Source organism: Cygnus olor, chromosome 1 (genome assembly GCF_009769625.2).
Source record: "Cygnus olor isolate bCygOlo1 chromosome 1, bCygOlo1.pri.v2, whole genome shotgun sequence".
Lineage (NCBI taxonomy): Eukaryota > Metazoa > Chordata > Aves > Anseriformes > Anatidae > Cygnus > Cygnus olor.
The window spans coordinates 83102483-83119718 of record NC_049169.1 but is presented as its reverse complement, the minus strand read 5'-3'; the positions used below and the strand labels follow the sequence as shown (position 1 = coordinate 83119718).

Sequence of the window (17236 nt, the reverse complement as noted above, 5' to 3'; positions counted from 1 at the left end):
TTTTTGTTGCATACAGCTAAATGATGTGGTATTTTGAGTCAGATACACAAGTACTTTAAAGTAAGAGAAGCTAAAAAATGCAATATAAAATAATGTAGGTAATACTTGTTAAGTTCTGCAGAGGAACATTCTATGTTCAGAGGATGATGGTCCTGATTTAGAGAATGACTCAGCTCCCAGGAAGGAATCCTTTGTGAGTTTTTCTTGTGCATGTATTGAAACAGTTGACAACATAAGAGTTACTGAGGAGATAGCTGAAGGAGTGCATAGGCCAAGAAGCAACAGATAAGTTGTGAACTGTAAAAGCAATTCAGTATTTTAACTGTGTACAGCTGAAACAGAGAAAGGGAAAAAGAAAAATCAAATCAAAATCAAAAGAAAAATCAATCCTAATAATTTGGACAACAATCTTATCAATGAAGAAATGTCTCTGTTTCTATAAACCAAAGCATTAACTGCAAAGGGTAAAAGAGCCAAAGACCGACAGAAAAATACCAGGAGAGGATCTCAGTGTAGTTTGTGAGACTAAATCTTAATGGTGGGGGAAGACAAAGGCATGGAAGACTTCTTAGAGCATTTCTCCTTTGTAGTGTACTAATATGGCTGTTAAATTTGACTCCTACTGACCAGAGACAGTGAACTGTATTACTGATTAAAAATCAAGTTAAATTTATAGATGGTTGATATTAAAGCAAAAATATATACACAACAATAATTTTACCTAGAACACCGTATTAGGAGAGTTAGTGGTGACACTAAGTAAGTAGCAGATAGGTTCCAGTGCACTTACTGGTCCATATATCGTCATTTATCCTACTGTACTTTTTCATATTCTTTGGGGAAAAAAATGGAATAAAGACAAAAATATTTGTAATCCTTCACCAGGAGAAAGCATATAGAATACCTAAGTATTTCTACAGCATATTTATCTGAGAACAGTGAGTTAGTGTAAGGGGATAGCACACAATCAGCTGATTTGCTCATGGCCAGCAGTGACAGATACAGAGCTTTTCATAACCTGTGTTAAAATTTCAGCATAAATTTGAAAAATGCTGCAAAACCAGAACAAACAGGAAGAGGTACTGGATTCAAGGATCTGATATTCTTCATTGACAAACTGCTTCAATGCAGGCAGACTGTATAATGGGCTTTATGTATTGCAACATTATAAATGTTCACAATGTCTTCCATTTATAGATGCATTACTTGAGTAGCTAAATGACAAATGTGACCTTATGACACAATTGCTTCCAGTTTTATACAGCTCTGCTGACTATGTATTTCAGCAAAACTACTGTGAATTTGAAAAAACAGCTGCTACTTTCTGTATTTGACTTGATGATAAACACCTGTGTCCTGGATTCTCCACTAAGGAATTACAATTTTATATTGCTAAAATTACTGACTTAAGCAGAATTAACATTTGTATGATAGTGGAATAAAATAGCAGAGAATTGGATGGTAGGTATTTGTTGAGAGCCCCAATATAAAGATATTTTTAAATATTCAGTCTAGCTGAGAATCAATGATAAGGTGTAAGGAAAAGGTTTAAAAAATAAAACCAAACATAACCAAGACTGAAGAGTTAGAACCCCCACTGCGAACATCATCGTTCTTCTTGTGAAGACCTCAGGGTGATGACAACTTGTAAAGCGAGCCCCCTCTTGTCTGCATGAGGAAGACTTAAACTGTGAGCCTCAGGTCCTAGAGGCTCATTGGAAAGGAGAACACAATACCAGAGAAGTGAGGCTCTTCTATATTAATCAGATAATTTGGACTGATAGACTGTTAGATATTTACTGGATTTACACTACGGACTAGGACTATGTACACAGCATAGCATACAAGACACTGAGTGTAAAAAATCAGTGCAGAACGTGGGGAAACCTTTCTGTGAACCTTTCCGCTGTGTTGGTGAGTAGCCATCTGCAAAATCTTTGTGGGCAGAAGCCTGCGGTCATCACGGAAGAAAGACCAGGAATGCAGCCAGTGTGCAGTCCTGTGTCCTGGCAGATAGGTCATTTACGGTGTAAAAAATGAATTTTGGCAGCCCAGGTGATTCAAGATCACTAATGATCTGAGGAAAGATGACAGTTTGCTGAAGGTTTGAGAGAAAGAGGAGAAAATAGGTAGCAGTCTGAGCAAGCTCATGCTAGGCGGACACTGGATAGAAGCCCAAAGTTTGCTGATATTTGCTTTAAGAGCCTCTGATCATAGTCCTAAGTGATCAGAGATCTTTGTCTCTGCTCCATTCTCATGACTCAGCTGAACAGAGATTTTGGTTTTATTATGGCTTACTTGTAAAGGACAAGGCCATTGACAGGCGTACAGAGAAAGGAGAAAAACAAATCCAGACCCTTACTGAACATTCGCACTGTTCCTAGAAACATCCATCGTCCTACCCTTGGAAGAAATTGCTAAGGTAAGGAAATGGGGTATTTAGCAGGGACTAAATCTTTGGGCTCCAGATTCTTGCAAAATAGCTAGCTCCTGCAGTGGCAACCAATTATTGTGGGTGGATGCATAACACTGTGTGAGCTTAAAACAGAAGACCAGAATTTGAAAGATTGCATCATTATGATGATCAGAAGCCAAAAAAAGGCAGAGATGTATTAGAAGCAGAAAAAGTTGTCAGGCTCTGTTTAAAGTTTTATGTACTGTAGGGATGGACAAGCCTTGCGTTAGGACAGAGATGTATTTAAACAGCTGTAGTGGCTGGCCCGGACACAGGACTTGCATTTAGTTTTATGGCTGGTAGGTATCAGCACAGCATGGAATGAGTTAGCAGCCTGCATGAGGGAAGAAGTGATCTAGGGAACCATAAACAATGGTAAATAATAAAAAAATAATCCAAGGGAGCAGACGACTTAGACTGTTATTTTTGTGAGTATTTACACTCAAATACTCTTCTTCAGAAAAAGTGGCAAAAGGGAGATGACAAGGTTAAGAAGCATCAGCAAAGTAATCCATGTACATATGCAGTGGTAGCAAATAGTGTATGTAGCAAGAAAGGAGTCGGACCTAGCACAAACCAACATCCGAAGCAGCATGAGAAAACTGGGGAAGATGCACACTGGGCCAGTGTCTGCAACAAGGCCCCTACTGGGTCACTAACTGAAGACTGACATAAGGAAAAAGGCAATGAATCCCTCTCAGTCAGAGCACGAAAGGCTTATGCCTCACCTTTACAGACTCCAAATTACAATTTGATCACTGGGGAAGGCGTACCGTCCTGATGGGACTAAGGGGCAAGTGGAAAACGAAGAGCCTGGATGTTGCCTTGGAAGAGAATGTAATGCAGAAAGATCGAATACCTGGCACAGGCTGCGATCTGTGCAGTTCAGAAGGCTGTCCTGATTAAGCAGACACGGGAAGAGAATGAAGTGCTAACAAAGAAGTTGAATGTGCAAGCACTGGAAACCAGAAGTGCTGTGAGAGCTGTGACTGCTGATGCATGATGCCCTGCTGCAGAAGCTGATCACGCAAAATGGGAGAGAGATCTGCACTGAGTGGTTGGTTAAATCAGACTGGGCAGTGATATCAACCGTTTCTTGACTGGAATTAGAAGACCAAATCCAACACCAGAGAGAATTTTGAGAGAGAAGCAAGGCTCAAAGAAATACCAAAAAGGAAGGACGTTTGAAAGGAGGAACGCTAAGTGCCATCAATCCATAAACAATTCTAATTGAATTGGGATAACAGTAATTCAGAAAAACAAAAGTTAACCTTATAATACATGATTGTAATTAATGTCTCAAACCCAAAGTAAAAAAATAAATAAATAATAATAATCTATGTTTAATTGCAAAGACTGCTGTTTAAAATATAAAATGTTTACCACTTTGTTACAAAGAAGAGGTGAAACTAAAGCAAAACAAAAACAGATGGAGGATTACTGAAGTGATCTAATAATACAAAGTAAAATATTCTTACTAAGTAGTAATGAAGTAGTTATTTTATTACTATGTGCTTCAACACAAAGTGTTCTTGAAACAAAATTGCAGCTAATGAACCTGAATATCCATAAAACTCATACAGGGAGAGCTGCTCTAGCCTGGCTAAGTCTAGCTATTAATATAACACTGATTTTAGCATCCACAGATACTTTAAGCTGCATATTGCTCAGTTTTCTTTAAATGTGTAGTAACTATGATACATGCATAGAGGAAAAGGGAAAATGCTACTTTTAACTAGAAAGCCATGGCTAAAGGTAAAAAAAAGAAAAAAAAAAAAAGGGAGGGGGGGTAAAACATGAACCTAGGTAGTTAGACAAAAGGGATCCAACTTAAAGGTTCCATCTCCAAGCAAGAGAAATCCTGTTTCTCTGTGTGAAGACAGATGTACTTCCTACTAACCTATGCTTATTTATGCTCCTAACAAATGTGTATGTATTTATTGTGGATAAAATTTTTTATACGTATGAAACACAGAATTTTGAATACTCTAAAAAGAAAATACCAGAAAATAGCAGTACTGGCCCTTGTAGAAGGTTGCTCCTGTTGGCAGTAATGACTTTTGAGAAATATATATCAATCGTATATACAATAGCGTATATACCACCTCCATAAATGTTATGGTATTCTTAAAGGTCTCCTTTATTTTGTATCTATGAAATCTTTTACAAATTCTTACTTGAAACTAATGACTTTCTGCTAAATTAAATCCTCTTTTTTTTGTGAGATTCATAGGCGTTTTCACAACAGATTTTTCTACATCTGCTGATATTTTTTTAATTGGTATCACACCATGAAGTGTCTTGTCTGTGTAAACAGCTACAAAAGATATTTACATTTATTTAATACTCTGTTATATGAAATAAGGACACCAAATCATGTTAATACTGCAATAATGTGAAAGCAAAAAGCAGCCATTAGCTAGAACTTTCATGTTGTTGGTCTGTGATTTCATTCTTTTCTGCATGGTAAGTGCAAATGGCATTCCAATCAAGTGCATTTAGCGGAGTTCGACAACCCTGAAGCTGGCTTTTTAGTAGTTCAGATTGCACATTATTTTTGATCTTTAAAGACGTGTTATTTAAAGCTCTTGATACCATGACAGGGCAGAAGTAAGACCTAAAAAGACAATCTCAGTGAATAATGTATTTCTTAAACAATAAATTTCTAATTTCTTTTAAAAAAAAATCTAACAAAAATGAACACCCCAAACCCACAAACTAATTAAGGGATATACTAATGGATTTATAGAATGTTTACTGTAGTTTTCAAGGTTTTGTGCTTTAGTGTTTGTATGTAATCAAATGGTCTCATCCTTACTAGAAGTGCAAAACTGTTTAAATTATGGAACTGTGACATGCTGTTGAGCTATAGCAGTTGTGCAACGTTGCACATTTTTCCCTCTGTGTCTCAAAAGGGTCTTGGAGAGTTCAAAGACAGGGATAACTAGCTTGCTTAATCTCCACTCCCAACATTTGACCTGCCTGTGAAGATTACCCAGGTAAGTGATAATTAAGAAATGTGCTGGATGTTTGCAATGTCCCCTTAACGTCTGTACTGGAATAGAAACATGGTATGCATCCTCCCTGGCTACTGCCCTCTTTCTCTCCCTGCAGGCTAGAAGGCAGCTCCAGCAAACGCCGTATTCCTGCTCTGGCCAGTCTGAGAACCAGGATGGTGAGGAGAATCTGAACCAGTGCCTCAATTAAACCAGGTGCCTAACAGAACCCAGATTGTATCGTTTAGCATCTCCATCATCTTTTGCAAAGAGCAAAATTGATGTACTGCATGACGTGAGTAGTCAGTTTTCCTTTCTTCGATGTTTTTCAGATCATGAATGTTCTTTAATCCAAAACTTCTTCTGTTTGAACTTTGCATATAAACTATTACAAAATAGTAATAGTAGTAGGACTATAGTAGTATAGTAGGACTAATAGTAGTAGTAGGACTATACAGTTATTGCACAGCATGCAATTGGGGTTGGAACTAGATGATCCTTGAGGTCCCTTCCAACTCAGGCCATTCTATGTTTCTATAATTCTGTGCAATGTTTTAAAGTATATGTAACTTAATCACGAACATCCCTTCAAAAACTAGTTTAGAGTGGATTGATACACTATATCCTCACTGGTAACTGGGTGTGAGACATGTACTTTAGGCATCACTCCTTTATGATCCATTATTGTGCGCCCAAAAGAGCAGTTATTACCGCTCACCCTCTTCTCCTATTTCTGCTGGCAGGCAGAAAGAAGCACAAAAAGAAAGAAGCTTTGTACCAGTCCCAGATAAATGCATAGAGACGCATTCAGTTACTGTGACAATTCATTGTTTGAATAGTGTTATTGCCTCCACGTGGAAGACTAAATGGCAGTGTCCTGAGAGCCAAATTTGGCCTCAGAGTCTCAGCCAGATCACATTGTAATAGATGACCACAATAACATATGCCTTAGTGTCTTTGAGTTTGTCCTGGTTTCAGCTGGGATAGAGTTAATTTTCTTCCTAGTAACTGGTATGGTGCTGTGTTTTCAACTTCAGATGACAATAACGCTGTTAACACGCCAATGTTTGTTGCTGCAGAGCAGTACTCACGCAGAGCCAAGGACCTTCCAGCTCCTAGTGCTGCCCTGCCAGCAAGGAGGCTGGGGGTGCACCAGGAGCTGGGAGGGGATGCAACCAGGACAGCTGGCCTGGGCTGCCCAAAGGGAAGTCCCACACCTTGTGGTGGTGTGCTGAACAATAAGACTGGGGAGGTTGGCCAGTGGGAGGCCACCACTGCTTGAAGTCTGGCTGGGCATCAGTTGGTGGGTGGTGAGCAATTGTATAACTTGCTTTGTATATTCTGTTATCAGTATAATTATTTTCCCTTCCTTTTCTGTCCGATTAAACTCTATCTCAGTGCGTGAGGTTTACTTTTTCTGATTCTCTCCCCCATCACACTTGGGGGGAGTGTGCTAACGGCCATGTGCTGCTTAGCTGCCTGCCAGGTCAAACCACAGCAGAGTTACCTTTGACAAAGTAAGCAGATAAAATCACGGCCAAGTAAATGGAACATGAACGGATAAACTGGAACACGAACGGATACAAATGTAATGGTTACCAGTTTCCCAATTTACAAGGTATTAAATATAGCATTTGGGCTTGATCTGTTTACAGGGACAGGGGCCATTTGCAGAATTTAACTTCCTGAAGTTTAGGGTTGCTTAGATGTGAGGCTTGATACTCTGCTATTGCTACTCAAAATCTTCCAAAGACTAAGACAGGGTCCCCATCTCCAGGGAGCTAAAAATCACAGCAATATTCCTACTGTTTATACAAAATGCTAATGCTAATTTATAAATCTCTCTCTTGTTTCTGTGCCAAACAGCTAATAATGGCACTGTGAACCTGCTTGTGCTTTCTGACAATGAAGAAAACCAAAAAGACTGTTAAGAATGAAGCTCCTGTTTCCTATGCTAGTGAATTCAAAGACTGTATGTATGGATTGCCCTCCTCCTTCCACTTCAGCAGCAGGCAACCTCTCCACTACAGCTGGAAGCCTCAAAGCAGCAGCATAAGTAAAACGTCAGCTATTGTGAAAAACAAGTTCCTGGCTCTTGATAATCAGCTGGATTTTCTCTCCGTTTAGCTTGCCCTGCTAGTTAACTGTGAGAATGGCAGTGACACATTTGCAAAAGAACACATGATGTGCATAGTATGATGTGTGAAATAAGATGATAGAGTTACTGAACTTTGATTTAATGCAGACACTGGAATCACTGCCACGCAGGCAGTTTTGAGACGCACAGGTAATATGCACAGTGGGTTTTCAGTCCTCACTGAGAATGAAGAAATGGTGGACACTGGGGAAAAAAAAAAGAAATCCTGATCTATCAGAACTAGATACGATAGGTAACTTATATCATACATGCTAGTTCTTTAACAAAAGAAACAGAAACTGCTTAGGCCTTCTGCTGGGGCAAGTTTTATAACAAACTATTTCCTACTCCTGTTTCTTAGGACAGAGAATACTTGTTGTTCTTCCTAAGGAAAAAGGACAAAAGTACTGAAATTTTTGCCTGTGTAGTTGTAAACTGCTGCAAGGAAGGAAATATAGTGTAGTTAAACATATACAAATCATTTTGGAAACTTTCACTGTAGCCAGTTTTGGGCAAAGTTATAAATGAACTGCTAATGTTTGTTACATGCTGTGCTGTCAGTTATCTGGCAGGCAGGAATGGAAAGCCACACTAAAATTCAGAGGAAGCCAAAATGGGAGATGAGTTACAAACTGAGGATAACAGTCTCAGAGATGGTTGTGGAAGCGATGTGAAGTACCTTAGAGCTGAAAAGTTTATAAAACCATGGCTAAAAGGCATTCAAAAGAGGCCTCTAAACCACCGTGAGAAAGTGAGAAAGCCACTGAAAATTCTCTTCAATATAACAAATTAACGAACAAACACTTTTGCCATCTATCACACTAGACACATAGTGACAACATGTATTTAAACAAAGTATTAGTGTTGGACCTTAAAAAGAACAAAAGTGCTGAAGTTTGGCCTAGAGGCATGGTCAGGCTCGTGAATAGCTGCCTCGGATATTTGGTAGCCTATCCAAAAATGAGACACAGTGATATCAGGCCAACAAGTTCCCTAACAACCTCCCCATGCTATTCACGCGCATGCATTAGGATCAGCCGAATTCATCTTCCTTTGTTTTGGGCTCTTCTGACCCGTGAGGCAACACTTTGCTGTGCACAGACAGGGTCTATGAGAACTGCACGCCCTCTGAGGTGTGTTTCGCTGTGTTTCGAGTTCAGCACAGGCACCCCCCTCTGCCAGAGAAGCCCGCTCCTATCACCCTCATTCCCTCCGCCGCCAGGAGCACCGCTCGCTCCCCTCCCTCTGCTTCGCTTCTCGCAGCCTCCCCCTGCAGGGAGGGAGGGAGGGAGGGAAGGAAGGAGAGGAGGAGGAGGAGGAGGAGGAGGAGGAGGAGGGAGGGAAGGAGGCGCCCCGCGGGCTGCCCCAGCCGGTGGGCGGCTCCGGGAGGCAGGGGGAGCGTGGCCCGCCCGCCCCGGCTGTATATAGCGGCAGTGCCCGGCGCGGCCCGGCCGGGGCACACAAAATGGCGGCCGCCAACACGCAGGGCCCACAGGCGCCCAAGCTGCCGCAGCTGCTGGAGCGGGACCCCTACCTGGCCCCCTTCGAGCAGGACTTCCAGCGCAGGTACCGGGCGGGGGACCGCGGCTGCCTCCCCTCCCTCTGTTCTGCTCTCCCCTCCCCTTTCCTCCCCTTCCCCTCCCGGCGGCGGGCTGTCGGTGGGCTGTCCCTCCGCCGGGGCGGCCCCGCTCTTTCCGACGGCGACGCCTCCGCTGCGGGCGGGGCCGCCGCTGCCGGGGCCCGCTGAAGCCCCTCGAGCAGGGGCAGGGGTCGGGGTTTCAGGCCAGGGCGGGTGGGGAAGGGCAGTGGGGCTTCGGTGGCTGTGAATAAACGTCTCCTGAGCCTCTCCTGCTTTCTGGAGCTCGCCTTCCTGCGCGTTTCCGCGATGTGCTGGGTTCGCCAGGCCCGCGCCCGGCCGAGCAGCCGCAGGTCGCCTCATCCAGCACAGCTGGAAAGGGGACGGGGTGTCCTCACCCCGCAGCTCCCTGCCTGCCCTTCGCTGCTGGGCCTCTCCTAACCCAAACTGCAGGGCTGGCCGGTGGCCGCTGCCCCCAGGGCCTGGGAAGGTGGCAGCGAGGCAAGAGGGAAGTGGAGTTCTTAAACTACATATCTTTCATTTTTTCCTTACTATATTACAAATCACACCTTAGGCTTACTGTTGCTAGGTGTCCCGTTGGTTTCTGGCAGAGAGCGGTAGCGGCAAGGATAGGGTCTTGTGAAATGGGATTAAGAATTGAGTAAACTGCTAGGCTGGTTTATCGAGCATTTTCCTCAAACTAATCTTGTAATGGCAGAATAACAGTGTTTTAAACAATGATTTCTGGCATGCTTACAGTACTGTATGCAATGCTGTAAAACACCTAATTCTTTCAGTAGGGTGCTGGGGTGTAGGAAGTAACGAGTAGGTCTGTTAATAAAAACCATTTATTAAATGATTGGGGAGCCCTAATGCCATCTAAATGTCATGCTGTGGATAGCAGTGTTTGTGTTCCAGGGAATAGCACAGCAGTGCTGAACACAGTGAGTTTGCAAAACTTTTGTGTACTTGTCATGCAATACCCATCCCAGCTTCCAAGAGCAGTGTCTGAGATCCTGTGTGGTGTGGAGCTTTGTGGTCTCTGCGCCAGGCTGAGGAATCTTGATGCCTTCAACTGGTTGTTCTGTGAAGGTATCCCATGTATCTGTCATTCTTTGCCATGTTTTCTCTGTCTTTCCTAGCCCCTTCTGAGATGGGAATTAGAACTGAAAACAGTCCTTGAGTTGCATACTGTATGGATTTAGTACAGTTACATAATGATATGGCACTCATGTAACTAATCCTTCATGTAAAAGCGTGAAGGAAAATAAAACCTGGCAAGCTATCTAGAAGCAGAAATGTATTTACCTTTTGAAGCTCCAAGCATATGTACAAAATGAACTTGTACATATAATCTTAAAACCTGTTGACAGTATGTTCTTGTGTCTCTAGAAGGATAGGATTTATTTTAAGTGGTGACTTAAATCTTGATCCTGCATTTGTGGGGCATATCATTAAGCAACCCAGTGAATTGATGTGCACCCATAGTATAGGAAAGGCTATGATAAGGAAGCAAAGAATCTGCTGTGAAGGAGATGTGTGTATTAGCCGATCAATTCTCAGCTGCTTGCCATGGCCTTGTGGTCACAGCTAAGGTGGGAGGACCAATTCTTAGTGTGCATTGTGATGTTAGCAATTCTTCCAGAGTAGGAAAATTGGATGGAAGTGGTACCACTCAACTCCTGAATGGTTAAGTTCCTTATTCCTTCTGATACTACTGGCAGGCCTTGCTGCAGATGACACCACTACCCCTGCCTCCCTAGTAGCACGTCTTTCCACTGGAATAGTTTAAGCAACAAAAGTGCAGGCAGTTCGTCAGTTCTCTGCGTTGAGTTGTTCCTGACAAAGTGGATGAGAGAGAGACGTTGTGCCTGGCACCCTCCAGCACCAGAAGTGTTTTTCTTGCTTGGATTGGGAAGTTTTGAGAAAGGAGTAGAACAGATTTGGTCAAATACAATACGTATGGGTGCTTTGTGTAGTAGCCTAAATTTCTTAAAGCTTATAATGATGTTGACACATTAAACAAACTAATTAATCCACAAAATTCCTCCTCAGTCCTGACAGCTAGCACATTGTGTATAACCTAGAGAAATAAAAAATGGAGATTTTGACAGAGGATTAAGGACGTTTGAGAAACAGGCTTGTTTTTTTTAAACACGTCTGTCGAGATCTTTTTACTATGTCTTGTGCAAACCCCCACAAAAACAGCCCTTCCTTTGCCTCGCTTACTAGCTATGTGTTCTAAAGACTGGAGGGGATATAAAAGATTTGGGCTCTATTTCTGGCTGTGGCATCAGCAAGTTGTTGACTCACCCCTTGGGCAGGAGTCTGCCTGCTGTTTATCCGTAGCATCACATTAGCCTAGATTATTGCTAGCGGAAAATTTCGTAACTTTTTCTGCATGGTCGTTACGAGACACACAGCTAACTTCACCATGACGGCTTATTCTCCCGCTTAAAGCGGGGCTATTTCTGGTGTTGCATCATGTTGTGCAAGACCATGTAGGGTTGTGCTGTATCTCTGAGAATGTGTTTCCACAGCCTCCGTGGGCAGCCTGTCCCAGTGTTTGGCTATCCTTGCTGTAAAGATTTCTGTCTTAATGCTGTAACTTCCCTTGCTGCATTTCTGTCTGTCTCAGGTCTCTCTTCTGCGTGCTAAGGACAGGAGCCTGGCCCAGCCTTTTCTCCAAGCATTTCCCCTCCCACCTGCCCCTTTGATAGCTGAAGACTGTAAGCAGGCACATGCCACTCATGCCTCCCCAAGGTTAGCTTTTTCTTCTGTAGTCAGAAGAAGCCAGCTGTCAGGCTCTGCCTATGTGCCATAGATAGTAGAAGCTGGACAAGGAACTAGAAGCTTGCTTTCTACAGAGGCTGTAGTTTGTCCTTGAGCACACATACTTTGCCAGGCTCAAGCCTGCCCTGCTGGAGCTCACATCCACCTCTCCTACCCTGGGCTGTGCCCCTTCTTCCCCAGAGAGGTGACTGTACCACATGGCACCGTGCCTAAGGCCCAGATCTTTGTGTGCTTTTTTATTTATTGGGCAGGGTGGAGAGGGTGGTACTGAAGGGTACGTGGGCTTTAACTTGCATCAGCCTGGATTCTGCACAGTGATGCAGTTATGCTGATTCATTTTGAGAATTGCCAGATTCATGATGAAACAACTCATGATGTTGCCTTGAGTTCTGAAAACATTCCTTTTTGGTTTTGAGGGCTGCTTTCTATAATTTGTCTTCAAATATAATATCCTGATTTAGACAGCTGACTTTGTTTCTCAAGAATTTAAAAACAAAACAAACAACAAAAAAAACCACTGAATTATTGGACTAGGATACTTAAAGTAACAAAAATAGTCTAATTTTAATGCAACACATCTCTTTCAGATGTCTTGATTTAAACTGTGTGCCAGTTTAGTGTGTCTGTATGTATGTTTATTTGTATAAAAATAGGTAGTATAATCAGCAGAGCTGCTTAACCATCCCAGGCAAGCTTACCTTAGGAAAAGTACATCCACCTCTGCTCATGTGACTGCTTCTGTACGTGATTCCTATACGTTAAAAAAAAAAAAAGCATATGTTGAGATAAAAAGCATAGGCGTTATGATGTGTCTATTTTTGTTGGGTTGTAGTGGAAGGAATGGGAACATCTTTAATAAGAAGAAACAGAAAATATTTTTACATTATCTGGAGTTGACAGCAAATATTTACATGAATTTTATTAGTGACAATTTAACATGAAGGAAGGGTGTTCTTTAAAGAAGGAATGGATGCCTAATGTTAATAGCATGCAAGTTTTTAGCCTACTGTCCTTTATCAACTGCATTTTCTTCTGTCTTAATTTGCCATGATTCACCTGGTAAGCAAGGAAGACATCCTACATTTGAAATTAAATCTGTCTAAAGTTCTCAACTGCTACATTGGCTCTTTGAGACTTGAATAAGACTCCATTGACATTAACTTTCTTAATGGTTACTATTAATTACTCTGTTTACTTTTCTGGTAAACAGACCTTTCTATTACTTTGAAATATGTCTTCAGGTATGCACTTAAATTCTCTGGCTCCCGCTGTTTGGAAACAGCTCCCTAACACGACTTTAAAGATTGTAGCTGTAGCATTCAAATGATCTTAAGAGATATTTGTAGTTTTCATGTCTGTTTGGGCACAGAGTTTGTTGCTGAAGGAGATGATGTTTTCTGCTTACATAATGTGTTCTACCTCTGAATTTTTAATTTGCTCTGGCAGATAAGTGGAATGAGGCCAGCCATACATGGTACAGCTAGGAGGAGATGTGCATCTTAAATAATTTTGCATATAGCCATTTAGACGTACTTGCTGCAGAAATGGTCTTGATATTACTAGTCCTTCATTCATGTAGAAGATATGTCATCTGTGTTTGAGAAGGCTTTAAACCCTGATTAGCAGACACTGTCAGAGCTGCCTAACCTGGGTTTGGCTTTGAGTGCTCGATACTACAACCAAAGTTCTCTGCAGTAAAGTCTAATCGAGCCTTGATATTAACTAGCTGTAAGCTGACACTGCTGAATTCTTCCCCTTTCAAGCTGTGTTTTCCCACGTTAGTGATCTGCAGCCTCTACATCAGTGATCTGTAGTGTTCCTCAGGTGACCTCATTAAATATTCTTGCTCCCAGGTACTGTGTGCTCTTTCATTCAAATTTTCGTTCAAAAACTCTGTTTATAGGTAGCTCTGCTTGGATGTACTTAAGTTGTCTTTGACAATGATTAAGCAATAAGTAGCTCCAAAGGAAAGGGATCCGAATAAAATAAAATATATCTCAGTGTGTAGGACTTCACCACAGCCTTGGGTACTCGTGTAGGTGGGCTTTGCAGTGGACGCAGCTGGCTCAGTCTTACAACAGAGCCATTCTACAAGTGTTGTCCTCCTCGTTTTGCCAGACTTGCAGGCTTCTTTTTGCCTTGACCTAAGAAAGGGGGGAAAAAAATCTCTCTCAAAACTGTAAACTAACATCCATTTAGTAATGGATTAGAAGTGGATGTTCTCCATGCCCCTCCATTAGAGGCTGGTGCTCAAATTGCTGCTGCTTGCCCCAGTATGCAGGCCAGAAATCTCTACCTGACTCAGGACAGGAGGACAGCTAGCAGTCTCCTAATGACTTCAGCCATCAAAGTTGTGGAGTCACATCTATTCTCATCTGAAGACCAGGATCCCTCATGTTCCAAATCTCGGGACATATCAGCATGCATCTATAAAACATGAGTTGTTCTGAAACACTTCGTTTCACAGTCTGGATGCCTTGATGGGATCTAAGCCCTACCCTAAAGAAAGGCTACTTAAAATATGATTCTAGGACCTTGTTAAGTCATAAGCGTGGAATATGGACTACCATGGATAAATGAGTGACTAGTGGGAAAAAATGGGCTTCTGTTGACGCTTCTCTTGTCATATCTATGCAAATGGTGTTTTGGGGGGTGAAATAGACATCTACAATTCCTCTCTCCTCTGAGTACATGATTTTTAACCCTGAGTTGTGTGGGGTATTTTGTTTGGGGAGGAAAGCAATCCTTTCACTATTTGTAGTGAACCATTCAGCCTTGACCTAAAGACACGCTGTTCAGAAGTTGAAACAAGAATCTAGTTAGAAAAACAACCTAACAAAAACCCCCAAGTGATAGCCTTTGCATAGGATATCACTGTTCTAAATTGCTTGACCATCTGTGATATGTTTTCCCACAAGTATTTTGTTAACTCCCAAGTGTTATTTAGGCTAAAGACTTTGTATAATTTAGTATGTATTTTTAGTCTTTTACCTCTTAGAACATAATTGGCTCAATTAAAACCATTAATGCCTGTGGTGTAATTGCATTTTATGGAGTTATGAACTGGTATTAGAAAATGCTGCCCATTAGAGTTTTCTGCTGTTACAACGTGCATGCCGTATTATATTTTAGTAGCCCCTGCAACTGCCTCTTTAATCTGCTAACTATATAGTCCTCAGTGAAAGCTTACTTTTTGAATAATTCAGTTTATAGAGTAAATGAGTAAAAATGTACTACTGCACAGCTTCAGTCTTTATCTTGACTAAAGCTTCAAGAAGGACATTGGTTTGTTCAGCTAGGCAAAACACCTGCCATAGTGCTTGATCAAAGGCATGGGTTGTGAGAGAAAGGGAAGGTCCCATTTCTTTTAAGGTGTTGCTGAGTTTTTCATTAAGACTGGGACATCTACTCAGCGGCTTTAGTAGCTGGATCAATTAACAAGGTATCTGTCAACTGGCTTAGAGGTTTCTGGTGGTGTTCTTAGATACTACCACTCTTTCAATAGGGAAATATTTGCCATTCTCCACTTTGTATCTATATACTGTCTGATTTCTGCTGCTTTACTATGTTTTTTCATTTTTTCCACTTTCAGAGATGCGTAGTAGTGGGTACTTGAAGAGAGATTGAAAATGAAAAAGCACTGAATTAGTTTCAATACGACTGAGTGGGAAGGCAGCTGTTGGGGTCTAGTAAGTTTGGGAATGATGGCTGAGAAGAGGTACTTGGATGGCATCCTAGTCATGGGTAATGGTGGGAGTGAGGTGGAAATCGGGATAACATATGTTGCTGTCCTTTCTTTTTTCTTCTGGCATCCCATAAGTACAGCAGGCTTCTGTTGAACTACTCGGAATGATTCTAGAGCTGTGCAGAAAACAATACCTGCCAGTTCAATGGGCTATGTGCTTCTGCATTACTATCCTCTTTAGAATGGTCTTGTGCATTAGGGTAAACAACCCTGACAAGCTCAGCCAATTGCATAATTGATGGCCTTAACTTTTAAGCCTGTGAGGGGAAGTACCTAAGCACAATGAACATACAGGTGTTTGGAAGCTTGTCTCAAACTAGCTCTCATCTGATGTTGTGCAACTTTGCAATGCATCGAAGTTTACTTGCTTTATCTGTTGTAGAAAGCAGTTGAGATGGGCTGAGACTCAAGTGTAATCCAAAAGACTTAGAAGAAATAGTTGCCTAAAACCAGAAGCATCAAAAAGTAGGGCCATTGGATTAATTAGGGTTTTAAGAAGTTGGGATGAGCATAAATCTGCAATAGCCACATGTTCAGATCTTAATGTTATTGGCTAAGACTAGGAGTTGAGATTCCTGAAGGAAATACTAAGATGATGTTAGGAAGATGTTGATGCAATGCATCTTAGAACTGGCATTGACACGCTGACACTGAAGTGTTCAGTCTGTACGGGGTGCTCCTTCTCAGGCACTCCTGTGCTATTGACTGCAAAACCAGGCACATACTTGCTGGTGTGATGGCTTCTTGTCCATTCCAGGCTGCATTGGCCAAGTGCAGGGCATGCAGTCAAGGACCCGTTATAAAGTCAAATAAAGACTGAGATGCGACCTTTTGGAGTTTTAAGCCACTCTGAGGGGTTCAGCTGAGAAACCTGCGCTTCCTGGGGGACTGTTTAAATAGCAGAAAATAATTGAAAAGATCTATGGCTTTTTCTGCAGTGATTTGATTCAAACTTTAATAATGCTCTTTCCATAAGGAATGTGAATAGTCTTGGGAATACACTTAAAAGGGAGGAAGTTAGGGAGTAGGGAAGTGCTAGGTAACTGCTTTGCAGAGTGTGTTTCTTATACTGGTAACTGTGTGTTTTACTTGTCCTTACTCAACGATCTGCAACCACAGAGGCCAACACAAATCCCATCTTCACTGGACTTGGTTACCTGAACTTTTCTTTTTTGCACTGGCAATTGCTAGAGTTGGGCAGCCTCCCCCCAGGCTCCAGTTGCTTATGCTGGGTAATAAACTGTTGTGTGCATGGTAGGCTTTCACTCAAACTGGTAATCTATGCTTTACATAAATGATGCTGCTACTCCAGTATTTGTGGCATTCACATGTTTTCCATTGAGAACAGGAGAGATGTATTCATAGCGTTAAATACAGCCCTGGTAGTTTGTCTTTGCTCTTAAAACATCCTCTATTTCCAAACAAGAAACCAAAAAATTAAATGTCCTCTGAAGTACTTACACTGGAGATATTGAGACAAAACAGGGAAAATGCTGTGCATAACTTGTTTTCCTGTTTTTGGCTAGTTAGGACT

The 17236-nt window shown here is 41.8% G+C and overlaps 1 protein-coding gene across 2 annotated transcripts in view; it reads left to right on the top strand.

The window, feature by feature from the left end:
- The first annotated feature begins 8980 nt into the window (after positions 1-8980).
- The window catches only part of GBE1 (1,4-alpha-glucan branching enzyme 1), a 170015-nt gene continuing 161759 nt past the window's right edge, over positions 8981-17236 (top strand). For both annotated transcript variants that reach the window (XM_040566525.1, XM_040566518.1), the window contains exon 1: positions 8981-9154. In XM_040566525.1, the coding sequence (XP_040422459.1) occupies positions 9054-9154 (101 nt within the window). In that variant the 5' untranslated portion in view covers positions 8981-9053. The remainder of the gene's footprint in view (positions 9155-17236) is intronic.